The sequence below is a fragment of the Balaenoptera acutorostrata genome, chromosome 7, assembly GCF_949987535.1.
Source record: "Balaenoptera acutorostrata chromosome 7, mBalAcu1.1, whole genome shotgun sequence".
Taxonomy (NCBI): domain Eukaryota; kingdom Metazoa; phylum Chordata; class Mammalia; order Artiodactyla; family Balaenopteridae; genus Balaenoptera; species Balaenoptera acutorostrata.
The window spans coordinates 96,433,021-96,453,850 of NC_080070.1; the positions used below are offsets into that span (position 1 = coordinate 96,433,021).

General features: G+C 39.5%; 1 protein-coding gene across 4 annotated transcripts in view; it reads left to right on the plus strand.

Annotated features, from left to right (window-relative positions):
- The window catches only part of MAGI2 (membrane associated guanylate kinase, WW and PDZ domain containing 2), a 1,355,072-nt gene that overhangs the window by 1,244,261 nt on the left and 89,981 nt on the right, over window positions 1–20,830 (plus strand). For all 4 annotated transcript variants that reach the window (XM_007187116.3, XM_007187118.3, XM_057549547.1 and 1 more), the window contains 4 exons: window positions 124–309; window positions 2,311–2,485; window positions 7,469–7,664; window positions 8,112–8,255. In XM_007187116.3, the coding sequence (XP_007187178.2) occupies window positions 124–309; window positions 2,311–2,485; window positions 7,469–7,664; window positions 8,112–8,255 (701 nt within the window). The remainder of the gene's footprint in view (window positions 1–123; window positions 310–2,310; window positions 2,486–7,468; window positions 7,665–8,111; window positions 8,256–20,830) is intronic.

Sequence of the window (20,830 nt, forward strand, 5' to 3'; positions counted from 1 at the left end):
CAAATACACGGACGAAAGGAAGAATTCTGATATTGCATTGTTTCCTATGCGGCTGATACTCGAAGGTAAAACATGTACTGGTAATGCCCCTGATACCTATTTCTGTTGGGGATGTTTTTGTAGCTGTGCCACATAAAATTGGACGCATCATTGATGGGAGTCCCGCAGATCGCTGTGCAAAACTAAAAGTGGGAGACCGGATCTTAGCAGTGAATGGCCAGTCTATCATCAACATGCCTCACGCTGACATCGTGAAGCTCATCAAGGATGCAGGTCTTAGTGTCACCCTTCGCATCATTCCTCAGGAGGGTGAGTGCCTGCCCTGGGGTCATGGAGCCCACCTGGCTGCGCTCAGGGTGTCAGAACATCAGAAGTTGTTCTTTCCACTTTTGCAAACATTAACACTCTGTTGCAACCCATATCCTGTTCACTCAATACCAGTTTCATTCAAAGATCAAGCTATATGGTGTTGTAGATAACTAGTGTGAATCCCAAGGCACTGGCTTATTCAGTCTTTCCCTTTGGTCCCGGGAGTACTGTTTTTATGGTTATATTAAGCCAGAGCCCATCCAACAGAGATGATAAAGTTACCAATCTGACGGAAAAGAAATATTGATGTTAGCAGTTAAGCTCTGGAGGATTCTTCAAAGTCAGATCGATTTTGAAAAGCTTGAGGAAGTTGTGGTATAAAGAGAGCTCGTTTAGGAAATGTTGCGTCTGATAAGAATTTTAAATTCCCACTTAGCCTTTTGAATTTCTCTGTACAAGGACTCCCCCCTGAGGCTTGAGGAGTAGTGCTCATCACACCTCACAGCCATGCCTCAAGGGGCCGCGGAATTCTCTGAGCACCAATTCACCAGCAGTTCACCATTTCCAGGCACAGTGGGTTCATTACTAGCTGCTGGCTCATTAATGACATTTGGGAATTCAGCCTGTGGCGCTGGCTGGTGAGTGGACCACAGTGCCCACATGGAGAAGGATGGGCTCACTCACCTCTGTCCCCTCTGGTTTACTCGGTCTCCTCCTTTCCTCTGGGGACTATCTAACAAGCAGGCATCAAACAGCCACCTGACTTTAAATATAAAACAGTGATTCTCGGTGGAGGTGATTTTGTTCCCCCCAAGGGGCATTTGGCAATGTCTGGAGACGTTTTTCGTTGTCATGATTGGGCCGGGGGTGCTACTGGTGTCTACTGGGTAGAGGTTGCAAAGATGCTGCTCTGTAAACATCCTACAGAGCATAGGACCGCCCACCACGGCAGGAAGTATCTGGCCCCAAGTGTCCGTAGTGTCAAGGCTGAGAAACCCTGATACAAGTGGAGAAGAAATTTTAACATTTAGGGTGAGAGCAAAGAAAGGGGGGAGTGATTTGTAAGGGAATGCTAATAGATCACTTCTTTTTTGTCACCCAGCCAAAAAAAAGACCATTTTTAACTTGTTATCTGCAGACAACATTATGTATAAAATATTCAACAGAAGTTAACTCTAAGCAAAATTGTTCACAAAAGACTTGCTTCTCCCTTTTCCCAGTATGAAATATGTCTGTCCTGCTCTTATTCCAACATGGAGAGATAACTTCAGTTGAAAATTTGATGCTAAACAAGAAAGACCAAGAAGCAGTTTTAACAGAGAACAACTTATGAACCTTCCTCTGTCCAGTGTTCTTTTTTCTTTCCGGAGAACCATGGAGTACGGAGGGTTATTAGGCAATAAGACTAACAAGGAACTGAAGAAAGGATTGTGAAAAGCACTTACTTTTCTTATAGTTAATTCCTTATCCAAACTTTGGAATACTGGTAGGACTTCTCATTACAACCAAAAAGTAGTGGCTAAAACACTTTCTTGCAGCAAGTAATGCTGGAACAAATAGAATATATTTTAGAGCTTACTCCTTTGTTTATTTATTCATTCATTCATTCATTTTGGCTGTACAAGGTCTTGGTTGTGGCACGTGGGATCTTTAGTTGTGACATGAGGGATCTTTTAGTTGCAGCATGCGCAGAGCTTACTCCTTTGAATTATTTTTCATTGTTTTAATAAGTTTTTCATGGTAATCTTTTCTTCTGACAAAATGACGAGAGATTCTGTTCATAACCTTGTTCAGCAACCTCATAATTAATGGAAGAATACTAATTCCAGGAGTGGTCTTAGAGCTTGCTAAGTTTAAGCTGCTCTCTTAAAGCCTAACAGAAACTAGAAGAACCAAAGCCCTGAGTCATGTGAGGAGGCAGAGGAACCAACTCTGGCCACCTGCTGCCGTTTTATCAAATGCCAACCTGACTGCATTTGCCTCTTTGGTTTCCCACCGCAGAGCTCAACAGCCCAGCCTCGGCACCCAGCTCAGAGAAGCACAGCCCCCTGGCCCAGCAGCACAGCCCCCTGGCCCAGCAGAGCCCTCTGGCCCAGCCCAGCCCGGCCACCCCCAACAGTCCTGTCGCCCAGCCAGCTCCCCCTCAGCCACTTCAGCTGCAAGGACATGAAAACAGGTAAAGTCTCCTCTGGCTTTTCTGCTGCTGAGTCGTGAGGGAAGTGGGGAGAGAGAGAGTTTGGGACAGGACAGGTCACAGGCAGGAGAGAGATTTGCATAATGTAGAAATTACCGTGTGCGCCTCTGTGTGATTTTGAGATTGTATGTATGTTAGAAACGTAGTTTCATTGGCAAATACAGGTGTCTATCCTTCACAGTAAGAGAAGCTTTCCTGAGGAAATGATGCATCATTGCAGATGAGTAGGGTTTAACTAGCTGGAGAGCACGTTAAAGAGGGTCCAGACAGAGTCATATGTACAATATACAGTATCATATACAAAGGCCCTTTGGCAGGAGGGGGTATGCAAGCACGAAGGAGGGAAATAAGGCCAGTGTAGTGCGGGGAGAGGGGCGGGAGCATAGTTGGAGATGAAGCCAGTGAGGCTGGTGGGAAACTGCCCTAAAGGGTCTCAGAGGTTTGTTAAAGATTTTGACCTTTATCGTACGTGTTGTGAGAGGTCATTGGAGGGTTTTCAGCTGAGGGCTGACATCCTTGGATTAGCTTTTCAAGATCTCTCAGTTGGCCCCGTAGAGAGCACACTGGAGGCTGATGACAGTGAATGAAGTTAGAAGTGGCCACCGTGGCCACCGAGCCATGCACGTGATGGCTCGGAGAATAGCGGCGGTGTGGAGGTGGGACACGTTGAAGGATTTGTGAGCATGAATGTAAGTTAGTATTTTTACTGCATTTTACCTTATATCCACCTGCCCACGGTCTAATGAGATTCTTCCATTTCACATCACGAACTCATGTGATCAGGCCCCGTGAACTTGCAGAATAAAAGGCTGCCATAGGGAAGCAACACTGTCTTCTTATTGGGACGTGTGTGTAACCGGGAGTCTGGGTTAGGTTGCGCCATTAGAGAAAGAGATGAAGACATGTTCCCGTGTTGGTTTTGCCCTTTCAAAGGAGAAAAATAGAACAACCCACGGGAACGTCTCTGAAAACAAAACCCTCACTGGTCCTTTCCGTGATTCTAACGTTTTCTGAACATCTGCTACCCATCTCCTGCCTCCCCTGTTGGTGAAGATGAAGTGAGACCCAGTTTTTGAGTCCCAGAACTTGCTAGGTTTACCACTCACAACGTTGCAAAGCCAATACTTGCCCTGTGCCAGAAGTGTTCTTTCCATGAAGCCCTGTTCTATTCTGATTTCTCCCATTTGCTTTCATAGAAAAATAAATACCTGTCGTCATCAGCTGTTGATGGTTTTAATATAGGCCAGGGAAGAAAAAAGACTAAGCCCCATAAGGTAAATGATACAGAGGCAAGAATTTGACAGTCCAGAAGAGGAATATGTCCTGGGTGCCTCAGTAATAAGACCCAGATGCATCTGCTTTCACCACGTGCTGTTTGGACACATTGCACTGGCTTTCCCCGGGATTCACTTTAGATTTAGGAGGAAGGACCTGGGTGCTCCAGCAGTCCCCGAGCCCGCTTCAGACGCTTCCTCTTGGCTCTGCCACTGCCAATTAAACCTCCCCGCCACAATGGCGTCTTCCCTTTCCAGAGTTAAACTTTCCTGGAATTGGACTCTTGCTTCTGGCCTGCGGGTGGGTAATCTCATCCCTAGTGTGTTGTAGTTCAGTGGGGAGAATGAGAAATGGGCAAGGCCACTATCCTGTCCCCATCGGCTACTGGTTACAACTGGGGGACTCGGCCCCTGTCAAAGAAGCAACAGCCTTTGGATGGTTTTGGTTTTGTTTTTGTTTTTGTCTTTGTTTTTGTTTTGCCTGACTGTGGGATAAAATATTTCCTGACTCTGGGATTAACAGATTGACCTGATCCAAATTTTTAGGAATTACCAACAAATTTACCCAGAGTTCTTAGCTATTTTTGCTTCAGTAATATTAAATGCTTGGAAAGTGCCCACTCCTGTTCTAGGGTCCTTTCCTGGCACTGAGGTTTCCTGGCTTAGCTGTTTGATTGTTAGTAGGTGGCTCTTTTCCAAATGAATGAAGAGATTCCATAATCTTACAGATACTAGAACCATTTTTCTAGCTGCATTTAAAGATGGTCATGGTATCAGAGAGAAACTCTGCCTTTTTCTGGATCAGGCTACAGATGTCTCCAAGACAGCTTGTATGCCAAGCACACAGTATGAATTTCCTATTAATTCGTTTGTACAAGAAGTGCCCACCTACATGTCAAATTGAGCCAGTTTCCATGTTAAAGTGGGATAAAATAAAGTGACAATCTGCTCGCAAAGTTTTATCTTATGAGTTAGGAGAAGTGAATATTTTAACCTGTCTTATTTACTCTTGAATTGGCTTCCTCCTGACACTCTGCACACCTCTACTCGTTTCTCTGTCTCTTAACATCCTTTTGGTGCGTGCTCAGGAAACAAAATAAGTTTAATATGAACATAAGCAAAACCCTGTTCAAGGAGAAGCATTTTTTGAAAACAACAAACAGCCCTTGTGTAATATATTCAGAAACTAAGTATAAATAGCAGAGATCACCTTCCCAGCAAAGGCAATCATCATTTACTTCTTTTAAATAGCAAGATTAGTGGAAAGCATTGGAAATGGACTTCTTTCATAGACTTTGTGCACTAGATGCTGCAGGCTGGACGCGATTCTTGAAAGGCCCACATGAGGCAAAATCCCACCTTAAGATCCCCTACCACATGGGCAGCATTTTTTGATTCTGGAACTTATTCATACCATAAAACTCTGCTAGAATTTACCATTAGCAATCTGGTTTTATCATCTCTAAAGTCTCTTTAATAGTGGAATTAATAGCTACGAAGAGTTATACTGATATACAACCTACGAACCTTTCATAAGTAAAGGAACTTTCAAGAGGCTGTTTGTTTTTTTTGTTTGTTTGTTTGTTTGTTTAAATTTTATTTATTTATTTATTTATTTATTTATTTATTTATTTTTGGCTGTGCTGGGTCCTCGGTTCGTGCGAGGGCTTTCTCTAGTTGCGGCAAGTGGGGGCCACTCTTCATCGCGGTGCGGGGACCGCTCTTCATCGCGGTGCGCGGGCCTCTCACTATCGCGGCCCCTCCCGTCGCGGGGCACAGGCTCCAGACGCGCAGGCTCAGCAGCTGTGGCTCACGGGCCCAGCCGCTCCGCGGCATGCGGGATCCTCCCAGACCAGGGCTCGAACCCGTGTCCCCCGCATTAGCAGGCAGACTCCCAACCACTGCGCCACCAGGGAAGCCCTGTTTGTTTGTTTTTAATGATCCTGAGTTTCCCTTAAAATAAAGTATTTCACAAATTCAGAATAACAACTTTTGCCCTAACTAGTGTATCATTCACTTAAAAGTTAACAACACTCATAAAAATTAAGTATATTTTCCTTATTAAAGAATTCTTCTTCAACATAAAATCCTGCACGTGGCACTGTTGAAGGAAATGTGAATGCTCAGAGGCAGGCTTGGATGACTGCTGTTACAAGTTGTAACTGTCCCTGTTTCTAAGGCTCTGGGGAGACTCTTAACATCTCACCCTCTTCTGCTCTACCTCATGACACATCTGATTGGAAAGGAAGCTCATAATGGATATTCCATACCAGTACCACAGAGATAATGAAAATAAAGTGACTGTGCTATAACTTAGAACAATGTGACATCTAAACCACCAAGCACACGATTTCTAAAAAGGAGCCGATACACACCAACAGATGTCACCCAGTCCAATTCTTTTTGTTTAAGTAATGCGTTTGCCTAGTTAAGCATCTTATTCAAAGCGTATTTTAAATAATTCTGTTCTCAGAATGCACACTCTCCGTAGGTGAGTGGACAGCTTGCTGAGGTATAAAGTAAAGCCTAAATGATGCATCTCACAAAAGGAACATGTCCCTTCTGCAAGTTAAGTAACAAATGGGAACTACTCAAAGCGTTATTAAAATAACTGCATTTCTAACCCCCTTTCAAAACCCCAAATAAACACATCTATTGCCATACACTATCAGTGTGTGAATGTGTTTTTCTAATCGACCTGTATCCCTAAGTAGGTCATTATATAGAGTGTTGTCATGGCAACAGGCAATGAACTACAGAGTTAAGTGCCCTCTACATTATGGTGATAATTTTTTTCAGTTTATCTTATTAGTGATCCCGTAATGGTAGGTATTGGCTACTTTAGCCCTTGTTTGGCCCTGGAAACCCCTCAGTTTAGAGCAATTTGGATTCACAAAACAGAACTAAACAATTAGTTTTGGTCTCTGTATTTATTAATAACTAGAAACAAGAAATAATATCTAGAAACAAGAACAAGACAAGTGTTAGACATAAACACTTTTGCCTTTCCTTCTATCTAATGACCATGATAGTATCTGATACTAAGCCCGAGAGTTATAGTCTAGTATTTAAACCTCTGTGTAATATGTTTCTACTTTTAGCAATGACCCAATGACTTTCTGCTTGATTTGTAGTTGGTGATTATACCTTACTTTCACTCCTTTAACCTCTGTAAGATATTCAAAAAGCCCCAAGCTAACAGGTTAAAACAGCCTTTAGTTAGCTATTTATAGAGTATTTAGAGATCACTTCAATCATGTTTTCATGAAGTAACGGATGCTGTGTGTGTGTCAGAGAGAGAGAGAGAGAGAGAAATTGAAACAGTTGGTTTACTGATATTAAGACAGACTGTTGTTTGGGGATGTAAGTGTGTGAGTCCCTAGATTTGCTGCAGTTGCACAGTTTTTAAATAGCAAAGTCAGAGAAGGTTACCCATAAGTCCTTTTCCACAAAGTTCTAAGTGACCATCACTTTTACCTTGATTTCCTAAGGAGCCAAATGAAAAGTATACCGTATGGCATTTGTCAAAGATTTTAAAATAATACTTATCATTTATTGAATCTTCTCATAATCCTGAACATGAAAAGGACCACCAAGAGGTGTGGCCTTTACATGCCTGGAGGTCCTAAAGTCATTCTAATCTCCTTAGAATGCTGAGATACCAAAGCAAGTACCATTTCCATTCATTTAGTTACAGGTCAGAAGTAAAAGCAAGGCAAGACGTGAAACCAGATATCCGACAGCCTCCGTTCACGGACTACAGGCAGCCCCCACTGGACTACCGGCAGCCCCCAGGAGGGGACTATCTGCAAGCCCCGCCCTTGGACTACAGGCAGCCCTCCCCTGACACCAGGCAGTTCCCTCTGTCAGACTACAGGCAGCCCCAGGTACCTCAAAGATCCCGGTGCATTTATTTCATGTTTCCAATCAGCAGACCTGTCATTCACACACACACACACACAACTCTGGTGCATTTATTTATGGTGCTCAACAGCAGTGAACGAGAAAATTCCAAGGAGAGATAATATCACTCAGGCCTATATGCAATAGTTACATGTTTGCCAAGTAAACAGATGAGTACTAAAGGATGAGTACCAAAGTAAACAAGCTACCCAGCAATTCTTTTAATGACTGAGGAAACTGTGTTCCGATCTGCTCAGACCTTTTGAATCATGTCTTGCATTTTGCTAGATGGTGAAATCACATTACTCCTCACGATATCGTGTCAGTTGGAACACGTTAACTATGAGAGAGAAGGAGAACAGAGGGACAGACCGTGGAAGCTTCTCTGATATTAAACAATTGTTTATTCCATTTTCTCCCCTACCCCAAAGGATTTTGATTATTTCACTGTGGACATGGAGAAAGGAGCCAAAGGATTTGGATTCAGTATTCGTGGAGGAAGGGAGTACAAAATGGATTTGTACGTGTTGAGATTGGCAGAAGATGGGCCAGCAATAAGAAATGGAAGGATGAGGGTAAGAATGTTCTCTTTTTATAGAATCGCTTAATTCTGAAAGAAACGCTCATTGCGGTGTTGGAGAAGCAGTGAGACCTGCTGTTAAGCAAACTGACTTGTTGCAGGTGTTGCCTTCTTTCCATTTCATGATCCGGTTTTCTAAAGTTTTGCCCATTGTTTAAGAATTATCTCTCATTTTCCTTCTTATGGCTTCTAATTGAAAACTCTCAAGATGGTGTCATATATATATATATATATATATACCCACATATATATATACACATATATATATATGTATATATATATATACGTTTCTCTAAAGAACAAACTAAAGAAAACAAAGTAAAGAAATCTAAGAAATAGCTTGAAATGGAAACATGGCTCCGTAATTTTTTGCGTGGTTTGAGGATTCAGTTTTTATCTGAGATTGAATCTTTTGAAATTTGTTTTTAGTTTCATGCTTTTTTCTTCACATGGTTTTGTGTTTCTTTGGGACTACTTCTTTTGAGTTGACTGGCTTTGGCTTTGACGTTGGGCAGAAAGAAGCAGGAGAAAGGGGAATGAGGCTTCTTGGATACATGTTGTCCTTAAAAATGGTAGCAGTCAAAAATTTTCCAATTAGAGTTTAAACTGAGGGTGGATTTTTAATGTAATAGTTACTTTGAGGCATCTGGTTGATGCATAGCTGATTCTTCCTCTAAAGGTACAAAACAAAACTTGATAACAATACAGAACGTTAGTCAGTCTTTCTCTATAAAATGTCATCTAGTGAGCACATTAAAAAGGTTAGTTATTATAAATAAAATCTAGAATTATTCTTGTCCTCCCTCCTTGCTCTTTAAGTTAATACAGAAAAGCTGTGGTTCTTGGGTTCTAGAGCTTCAGATTCTTGTGCTGAGTTTCACCAACCGATTGTTCCTGTCAGTAGAATGCAACTGTTATTCCTACCACCCAGTCTGCCATTTCTGTAGTCTCATTTCCGAGTCAGTGAATCATCCATGGTGCAGAAGTAGAAAGTGTAAATGTGTCTATTTTTCTCCAGGCCTTTACAATCCTTTGACAACTGGGAAGGATCCAAGTTGGAATTTGAACCCAGGCAAGGCTGACTCAAGAGAATGACAGTCCCCACCTTGATCCAGCACCAGCCTCCTCTTACCCCTTCTACATGTGGTTTTAGAATAGGTCTCTACATGGTTTCTTGGCTCCCAGTTCCCACTTTCTTAACATGCTGCAAAGCCAACTCACAAGTGCTTCAATGGAACAAAATTAATCTTTGCAGTGCAGCTGAAAACAAGCCATGAGTGAGATGACCAGAGCCCTGTGAGAGGGGACCTCCCCTTACCCCACAAGTGGATTTTAGAGGTGTGGGTTCCAAACGGTGGCCACATTTTATAACAAATGGTCTAAATGGCTAATCAATATATTCAGTTCTCCCAAAGCATAGAAGCCTAAATATAGAAGTATTCTTACGTAAAAAGAATATTCTTTCTTATAAAATTTAAGCCAGAGCAGTAGTTCTCAGTGTGGTCCCTGACATCAGCATCCCCTGGGAATGTGTTAGAAATGCACATTCTCCAGCCCCGTCGCAGACCTGCTGAATCAGAAACTCTAGGAGTGAGGCCACCAGGCTGTGTTTGTGTGATCCGCCTCCTGGTGAATCTGGTACAAGCTGAAGTTTGGGAACCACTGAGCTAAAGGGAAGCTGTCATGACGTAGGTACGGCACAGTTAGGACGTGTGTGGCTCAGGCTTCGTTCACTCCCCCTAGATCCTGTGCAGGGAGTTTTCCATCCTGTTCCAGCGGTTTACCTCAGGTCCTTAAGTCCATGGAAACACAGATTTAGAATTCTGTAGGCAGGTGCTCAATTTTAGGAAAGATGCTTTTTCTTCTGGCAGGTGATAAAAATGAGTCCTCTACCTGGGTTTCGGAAAATGGTATTTTCACTTCTTGTCAAAGACTATAGAAATAAGCAATGTTTCACCATTTTCCATGTCATTTTTACAAAGCAACGCATTCTTTCTGTGTACAAGCTGTCCAAAAGGAGTTATTATGGCCAGTTTTAGATATTATGGGTGTTTATTTTGGACTACTATATATATATCTCTCTAGTTTTTAATTCTCAAAGAAAACAAGTCACTTGAAAGTCACAGAAATTCTGTGGATCAGATTTTACTGTTTGATTTTATCTCTGATCTTTAAAATAAGGCTAGGAACTTGGCAGGGATGAATGGATGACTTTTTTCTGCTTTTAAGGGTTATACTTATTATTCAGATGTTTTGGGTTTTTTTTTTTTAAGTTTATTTATTTTATTTATTTATTTTTGGCTGTGTTGGGTCTTTGTTGCTGCGCGGGGGCTTTCTCTAGTTGTGGCCAGCGGGGGCTACTCTTTGTTGAGGTGTGAGGGCTTCTCATTGCGGTGGCTTCTCTTGTTGCGGAGCACGGGCTCTAGGTGTGCAGGCTTCAATAGCTGTGGCTTGCGGGCTCTAGAGCACAGGCTCAGTAGTTGTGGCGCTCAGACTGAGTTGCTCCGCCACATGTGGGATCTTCCCGGACCAGGGCTCGAACCCGTGTCCCCTGCATTGGCAGGCGGATTCTTAACCACTGCGCCACCAGGGAGGCCCTCTTTTGGGTTTTTCTTACTCATGGATTCTTATGGCATCAACGGAGAACTTGTCTAGGGTGACAAACTCCATGTCAGGGAAGGAAACTACTTCATCCTGTAAGTTCAAAGGTGCTACTAGATAATACAAACGTATCAACTACTGTTTGAATTTGATAAATATTTTGTATCTGTAGAGTTAAAGATCAACAGTTGTTCTTGATCATAGCACATAACTAATTCAGATCTTGTTTTCATGTTTATTATCAAATTTAATCATTTCAAGCTAATCTTTTCTACCTTCATTAGTACTTACTAATTAGCGATAACCTTTAATTCACAGATGTGTTTAAATTATTTCAGCAAGGACCAGGATAGATTAATATTTGCACGACTCAGTGGTTTGATTACTTTAATGCATAAACTCGATAACATGTAGATTACCAATTTGGGAATTTAACAATGAAAATAATTAGGAACTTATTATAAAATTCCCCCTTGATACCGTTGTTGCCCAGATACGTATAGATCTTAAATATCTGTGCAGATGATGTTTATAAGGCAGCTGTTCACTCCATGGCTATTATGGCTTGGTTCATAAAGTTCCAAGACTTCTGAGAAAAGTAGGTGAACTAGACATTCACAGGTTACATTAAAAATAAGCCCAAGAAGAAGAGAAGCTAGCACCAGGTCCTTCCCAACCTTTAAAACACTCAGGCATGTTTCTCCGTGTTAATTGCGATTCCTTCACCTTCAGTCTTAATGCGTTATTGCCTGTGTGCCCAAACTAAACACACACTTTGTGATCAAGTAAGTTTGGAACACACTGTAGAGTTTTGTTTGTCTTGTTTTTCCTTTTTTCATGATCAGACACAGAAGGGAAAAGCCAGGAAGTGCCTGGCAATAGCAGGGTGTCTTAAACTCAGTACAGTAAAATTGCCCAACTCAGAATTACTACACAAGAGCTGGGTGATTCTGAAAAGTCATTTCATGTAACAGTTAATGAATTACTGTGCCCGTGGATTAGGGCTGTAAGTAGCACTAGTTTTGAACACTGAGTTAGTGCACCAGATGTTATTCTCTGAATCTGAGACTTTTCCTAGATCTTTTATGCTAGTCTTGGTTGTAGGACAGTGATGGTATGCACCTGTTTAGTAGTACAAGACTTTGCTAAGATTACAGAGAAAACCAGGTAAATCGGATGTCAGAGGAGGTGGCTAACAGAGGTGTAAAAACATCCCTCTCACATTGGGAATACTAAGAAGTGATGGCACAGATATGTATTTTTAAAACATGTCTTTTGGCATCCAACTGATATCCTAGGCATCCAAGAGAAATACCAAAGTTCTGCCCACCTCAGGTGTTCTTTTATGGATCTGGTGAGGGACACGTAGGCATATCCCAAAAGTGAGTCCCAGGTGAATGATTTCACTCTAGTCTTTCTGGGCACCTGCAGCAGAGAGAAAAATCTTAGCAGAGATCTTTGGCAAGTTAGACTGTCTGACTTTCACATTGATTAATAAGTACTCCCACAGAACATGAATTATTTTTTTCCTCCTCCTCGGAAAGTATTGTATGTTTACTCAATTTTTTTGTTAAATAAATACTTTCTTTCCACTTGATGAAACAAGTATCCTGATAAGGTATCCTGATAAGGTCAATGGGTTCCCTCGAAATATGAGAACGTACCGACAGCAAACCACAATCAGAAAGTAGTGGGGAAAATAATGGCTCCTTCTGAGGGTCAGATTTACAAGCCAAGTCTAGATACAGCGGAGAGGATAAGAAAATCTTTTTCAGAAGATCAATTCAATGCTTATTTAAAAGAGAGATTCTAGAACCTCCTTTATCAGAAACATATAAATATAACAATAAATGAATTTAAAGATTTACTAAAAATATGACTGTTTTGATCCCTTCTAAAACCCTCAGCCCTGCTCTCAACCTCCAAAATAAGCAAACATGATGCATTTGCTTTATTAAATTTAGAAACATCAATTCACTTTGTTGAACCTCAGTGCCTATAAAATAGGAAGAATTATATCTACCATATAGAGTTGTTGGGAGGATCTGAGCAGTTTTTCAGGTGGTAGAATTGATTTTTCTTTTTTTTTTAAATCAATTTATTCATTTTATTTATTTATCTTTGGCTGCGTTGGGTCTTTGTTGCTGTGCACAGGTTTTCTCTAGTTGCGGCGAGCAGAGGCTACTCTTCCTTGCGTGGGCTTCTCATTGCCGTGGCTTCTCTTGTTGTGGAGCACGGGCTCTAGGCGTGCAGGCTTCAGTAGTTGTGGCACGCAGGCTCAGTAGTTGTGGCACACGGGCTTAGTTGCTCCACTTCATGTGGGATATTCCCGGACCAGGGCTCGAACCAGTGTCTCCTGCATTGGCAGGCGGATTCTTAACCACTGCGCCACTAGGGAAGCCCTGATTTTTCTTATTAAGACAAAGAAGTGAGGTATTAATTTGTGAGTGACTTATAATATTGAGAGAGGGACTTAGATATTATGACATGTCATGAAATAGAACTTGAATAGAATAGTGCAATTAGAATAAACACCAAGAAAAACAATGTGAAACATAATTACATGAAATATTCACTTCATAAAAAAAAGTAGAGAGTAGCAAGTTTTGACTTTAATTAGTAGCTAGTGTTTCAACGTCAATTAATACTATGTAATAAACGTTAAAGAGACAAAACAAAACACAATCTGTAAATGTAGAAAATAAGGGGAATGGGAAATAGAAAGATGATCGTCTTGTCTGATTGCTTCTCCTCAGTCATTCAAGAAGGCTAATATCGGAAGAGAAACACAAATGACATTCAGATTTCAAGGAAAAGTGTAAGAAAGTATTAGAAAATAGTAATGGATCTGTTTTAAAAAGAAGACTTTTTAAGTTTGTAAAATAGTCTAATAAAGTTGAGAGGGATAAAATTTTCATAACTGATGAATAAATCTCTGCCACAACACTCTTAGGGACATAATCTAATTAAAAACTGAGAATAAATAGAAAACACAGGCAAAGAATAATGAACATATGAAGTAATTTACTGGTGAAGCTTCCTAAGAAATCAGGAGACTTCTGGAGGGAAGGGATAGTAGTTCTAAAAGTGCTTAAATAAAAATTGAGAGTTGAGTTAAACGACATCTGAAAGGAGATCAAGTTTGCTCTTGGAAAGGTATTTTCCTGTTTCCATAAAAGTATAATATTTTCCCATTTCCATAAAATATTTTTTTATTTTAAAGAAAGAACATAACTTTTTAACTTCATCACCTTAATAACTGTGTAACAGCTTTCTATGCCTACTTAGCATTGCATAAACTTTGGTATAAAATGGTTTATCTTCTTCCTGAAACTTACATGACACAAAAGTCAGCCTGCAGTGGGCCTTGGAATCACCAACAACATTTTGTAAGACTGAATAATGTGTGAAAAAGATATTTACTGCTTATCCATCTTTTTCTTTTTTCCATTTTTTTTTTTTTTTTTAATGAAAAGGAAAATTCCCTGATGGCAACTTCTTTTAAATTTCTCACTTCTCCTTCTGTGGTCCAGACATGACTAACCTGTGACTACAGAATAAAAGTATTCTGTTTTATATTGTTTTTATTAAACATAAAATCATTTAGAAGAATATTTCTAACGTATGTAATGGTATATATGCTAACAGTGATTCAAGCACCCATGAACCCTTAGCACAGTTAAAAAAAAAAAAATCTCCAGTCTCCTATGATTCCATTCTCCTCCCACTCTCCAGCCTCCAGAAGTAACCAGCACCCTAAATATGGTCATTCCTTTTCGTCTTGCCACATATGTATGTACCTCTTAACTATATCACTTAGTTTTGCACACTTAATGAACTTTATATGAATGAATCATACTATGTATGATTCATAGTATCATACTATGTATGATACTATACAACTATGTATATGTTCTTCTCTGTGGTTTGCTTTTTATACTTTATGTTCATAACACTCATCCAAGTTGATTTATGAAGCTGTAAATTATTCCATGTTACGAATATGCTACAGTCTATGTTAGTTATCTATGGAGAGTTGAAGTTTTCTCTATTAGTGGACATTGGGTTGTTTACAGTTTTTTTGCAACTAATACTATCCTTGTACATATTTCCTGCTGCACATATGCAAGAAGTTCTGTAGACTAGACTATATACCTAGGAGAGCGTATATTTAACTTAACTAAATAACGCAGAAGTATTTTCCTAGGTGGTTGTACAAATTTATACTCATACCATCAACGTGAAAGTTTCCATTATGACACATCCTCACAAGATTTGTATTTCAGACTTTTAAATTCTTATTCTGGTAGGTAGAAAATGACATATCATTTAGGTTTAAATTTGCATTTCTTGATTACAAATAATATTCATCATCTTTCCTTAGGTTTACTGAACTTTCTTCTTCCCTCTTAAACAAAGATGCCTCTTCATATCTTTTCCCCATCTTCTGTTAAATCATTCCTTCTTTTCATATTGATTTTAGAAGCATTTGTATGTTCCTGGTGATAGTTTTTCATGTTGTAAATACTTTACCCCAGCTTATGGCTTGTAGTTTCACCTTCTTTATGATGCCCTTTGATAAACAGAAGGTCTTAATTTTAGTGTAATTGACTTAACCTTTTCCTTTATAGTTTCTGCTCTCTGTGTCATCTTTGAAAAATCATTTCCCAACTCATATTCTTAAAGATTCCCTACATCTTCTAAAAGTTTTATAGTTTTGCTTTTTCATATCTGTCTTTAATTACCTAGAATTGATTCCTCTGTGTAGTAAAAGGAAGAAATACAATTTCAGTTTTTCCAGATGGATAACCACCTGTCACAGCATCATTTATTGGATATCCTCTCATTTCCCCACAATCTGCAATGACAGCTCCATAATAAAAAAAAATTTCTTTAAATGCAATGGTCTGTTTATAGATTCCTTATACTGTTCTACTGGTCTATTTGTCTATACCTACATCAATACTATACTCATCTGCCTTTTAATAAGTCTTGAGTTTTGATGGAGAAACTGCCTGTTCCCTCATCCCCAGACACACATCTTAATTCTTCAGGAGTGTTTGAATGTTCTTGGGCCTTTGCCCTTCCGTATAAAATTTTAGAAGTTTCTTGTCCTATTGGGAATTTTATTGGAATTGCTTAGAATCCATAAATAAATGTGGAAAAACTTACGTCTTTATAATATTGAGTCTTTCTATCTGTGAAGATGATATAATCCATTTATTTAGATTTTCCATAAACTGCTTAAATAAAGTTTCATAGTTTTTTCCATAACATACCTGAAAATATTTTGCTAGATTGATTCTAGGCATTTGCATGTTTTACTTTTACTCTTGTATTTTAATGTAATATTGAAATTAACTGTGTTACCAGTGAAAAGAAAGACAGTTGATTTCTGTATATTGATCAATTATATCATGCAAAATTACTAAATTCTCATTACTTCAAATAAGTTATCTGTAACTTCCTCTGGGTTTTCTACATAGATAATCACATTTTCTGCAAATAATGAGAATTCTATGTCTTCCTTTTAAGTCTTTTTATTTCTTTTTCTTATTTTACTGCATTTACTTAGTTTTCAGTATGATGCTGAATAGAAGTAGTCGAACAAGCCCTCTTATTTTATTTCTAATTTTAAAGGGAATGCTTTTACCATTAAACATAATGTTGAATGAGTTTATATAAATAGCCTTTATCAGATTAAGAATGTTCCATTCTATTACTAGTTTGCTAGAGAGTTAATTATGAATACATGTTGAATTTTAAGTACTATTTCTGCATCCATAGAATGTATATGATCTCTTTCCTTTAATATGCTAACATGATTAAGAATATTATTAGTATATTAATGGATTTTTATGTTAAATCATTCTTGATTTCCTCAGATAAGCTATACTTATTCATGATGATCTTTTATATGCATTGCTCAATTCAGTTTTCTGTTATTTCCTTTAAGATACTTGCAGCTATGTTCGTGAGTAAGATTAGCCTGTAATTTTCTTTTCTTGTAGTGTTGGTGAATGATTTCAACATTAGTTTTATACTAGCCTTATAAAGTGAGAAAGAATAATGCCTTTTGTTATTGGCATTGCTGTTGTTATCTGGAAAAGTTTAAGTTAAGAATTGTCCTTGAATGTTTGGTAGAACGCACCTGTAAATCCATCCAGGTTTGGTATATTTTTTGTGTGTGAAAATTTTAAACCACATTACATTTCTATAATAATTAGGGTATTCTTCAGATTTTCTATTTCTTCTTGAGTCAATTCTGATAAATTCCTTTTTTTCTGATAATTTATTTCATCTTAGTTTTCAAAGTTGTAATATTATCTTATTATATTTTTAATATTTAAAGCATTTGTATTTATGTTCCCTTCTCATTTCTTTGACTATTGTTTGTGTATCCTTTCGTTTTTTCTGTATTAATCATGCCAGAGATTTGTCCATTTTTTATTCTTTTTAAGAACCAGCTTACATATTTTGTTCTCATGCTTATTCATTTGTTTTTATATTTATTATTTCTCTGCCTCCATTTTCTTTGGGTTTACTCTGTTCTTATTCTTTTTGCTCCTTAAGTTGGATGCTTAGCTCAGTACTTCTGAAGTTTTCTTTATTTCTATTAATAATGTGTGAATTTAAGGCTGTAGTTTTGATATGTAGTATGTTCATTATTTTAAGTTCTAAATATATTCTAATTTCCACTATGATTCATGGCACTATTTCTTCTTTGATGCATGGATTATTTAGAAGGTGTTTTTGGTTTTTATTCCGAAAAGTATGGGGATTTTCTGGTTAGTTGTCTATCCTTGATTTCTAGTGTAATTCCATTGCCATCAGAGAATATATTCTACATGATTTCAATCTTTCAAATTTATTGTGGCTTACTCTTTGGCTTTACATGTATTCAGTTTTTTGTATATGATCCGTGTGTGCTTGAAAAGAATGTGCATTCTGTAATTACTGAGTGCAGTATTCTATAGATGTATTCATTGGATAAAGCTTGATTATTGTATTACTCAAATATTCTATATTCTTACTAATTTCTATGTATTTGATCTGTTAAATATTGATCTAGGTGCTTTAAAAGTTTTTCTTTTTTTTGTTAAAGATCTTGGAAATTTTTCTTTGATCTGTCAAGCTTTACTTTGTATGTTTTAAAGCCATGTTATTTGGTATATTTTGCAGATGAATTGAGTCTTTTATCATTATGCAGCAACCTACCACATTTCTGTCAATGCTTTTTACTTTCACCTCTGTTTTGTCTGATATTAGTAAGGATACCTTTCAACCTTTCTGTGTCCTTATATTTTATGTGTTTCTCTGGTCTAAGTAGCTGTTTTTCTATTTTTTTAACGGTATATCTTAACTAGATCATTTTAGTCAATTTATATTAATTTTGATTACTAATATTTTTATTTATTTCTATCACTTTATTCTGTCCCTTTTCTGTCTCGCTCTTCTTATTCCTTTTACCTTACTTTGAATAGTCTGGGTTTCCAGTTCATGCAGGTGTCTCCTATTAGACTCCTCATTCGTAGCCCCAAGCTGTATTTCTATCCTTGATGCCCATCCATCACAATGGAAACTCAGGTTTCCCAGAAGAAGGTAAAGCTCCCTTTGGCATTTGTTTGCCTTCCAGGAGTCCTACATTCACTTTGTTTTCGGCATCAGAGGATTCTTTAGTTTCTTGCCTGTTCAGCAATGGTAAGGTTATTCAGGGTATCTAACCCACCATATTGCTAGAAACAGAAGTTTATGTCACATTTACCTTTAATGACCAAATTATGCTTGCTAAAACTATATCCAGTCTTAGAGCTGGCAGTTAGTCTCCCTCTCACAGTGTCTTCGTGTAGGAGCCCCAGAGGGCAACCTACATGTGCCGGCTGCCGTCACTCTGTAGTCTGTCTTCCTCTCCAACTCCAGTTCCACTGGTGAGGGTCCGCTGCCCACAAAGCCACTGATGAGCTCTTGCTACAGCCCTGCCTGAGGCCTCCACAGCTTGGGCCTTGGGTGGGCCCAAGGTGTCCAGACCCTGTGATGCACACACTACTGGGTCCTGGGCAGAGAGAATTATGGTCTCCTCCTCACCCTCTGCCACACTTTGCCTCCTCAGCACTGTAGCAGCTCTGCTTGGCCCACAATCTCACAAAGGTGAGGGGTGGTCACAGACTCACTGCCTGCAGCGACCAGGCAGGGAACATACACAAGTGAAGAATGGAGGGCCTGGATTTCCCTGGTGGCGCAGAGGTTAAGAAGCCGCCTGCAATGCAGGGGATGCAGGTCGAGCCCTGGTCCGGGAAGATCCCACATGCCGCGGAGCAACTAAGCCCATGTGCCACAACTACTGAGCCTGTGCTCTAGAGCCCGTGAGCCACAACTACTGAGCCCACATGCCACAACTACTGAAACCCACGCGCCTAGAGCCCATGCTCCGCAACAAGAGAAGCCACCTCAATGAGAAGCCCGCGCACCACAACAAAGAGCAGCCCCCGCTCGCCGCAACTAGAGAAAGCTTGTGTGCAGCAACGAAGACCCAACACAGCCAAAAATAAATTTTAAAAAAAGAGTGGAGGGCCCTTGACCCTCCTGAGGAGCAGTCTCTACTACCCAGGCCAACTGTGGATCCGTGGGAACTCTGGCTTCCTTCTTCTAAGTCTTTGAATTTTCAAGAGAAAACAAAAATCTGTATTTTAAAGAATTAACCAGATTTGAAAAAAAATTTTTTTTCACTTAAAAAAGCTGCACAGACCAAACAAACAAGTCTGTAGACAATGTGAGGTTGACAGCTACACCATTTCTGTCATCTGTTGTAAACAGATCCTAGAGCAAGGGGAAGGCGGAATGGCTGAGGGCAGGGAGGGGGAAGCAGCTCCTATACCAGCAGGGTCTGGGGACCCAGCACAGGCAATCAGAAGTGCTGTAGTGTGCACTGGTGTACTTTTAGGAGAGACTAATGCAGAAATGCTTGAAATGCCTCAGAAATGTGCATGGTGAGGAAAATCTATGTAAAATTTTAGTCTTGTGCCTCCTTTTTGTATTTGAAATTTTAAAGATGGTTTTCACTCCTAGAAAACTTATTTTGATGGCCCAGATTACTTCGTGTTTGTCATTTCCCACCAGATCTTAGAGAAATCACTTCTGGGAGGGGACACATTTAGTAGTGTGCAGATTCCCGGTGACCACTCAGAAGAATCCCACCTTTTCTTCCACAGACTGAGTTGCTTGTCTGGCCCATGAATGTGTGGGCCTGCCAGCTGCCTGAATTTGGGGAGGAGCCCTTTTCACATCTTGCTCATATCCCGTCACTGAGTTTGAATGGCATGACATACCGTCTTGAATGAGTGTGCCCTCGAGTGAGGAAAAACAAAACAGGGAGGCTGTCTCCCTTAGCAACAAGAGACTCTCACACAGAATTTCCCAGTGCGGGAGAAAGTTGGGTTAAAAATAGTGAGATACACCTATCCATGGGCCTATCTCAGTTTGAAGAGTCTATCTCTGGTCATTGACATACATTTAAGAACTACGTTCACGGGACTTCCCTGGCGGTCCAGTGGTTAAGACTCTGCCTTCCAATGCAAGGGGTGCAGGTTTGATCCCTGGTCAGGGAGCTAAGATCCCACATGCCTTGCGGCCAAAAAACCAAAACAGAAGCAATATTGTAACAAATTCAATAAAGACCTTAAAAATTGTCTACATCAAAAAAAAAAATCTTTAAAACAAATTAAATTTAAAAAAAAGAACTACGTTCACTTCATTTGTTTTCAATCACCTAATCTAAGATACTTTCATTGTCTCTTAAGTTCGCTCGATTTCTTCCTTAGCTTGAAGACCAGCTTAGAGGGAAGTTCTTACCTGTCTTAGTGACTTCATAGGCCAATCCCTATCTTGGTCCCTTTCCTTTTTCCTCAGTCTGTTCCTCCCTTATAAGGAAATATGTGGTAGTCAAAATGGCAGGAGCCTGACAGACCTGAT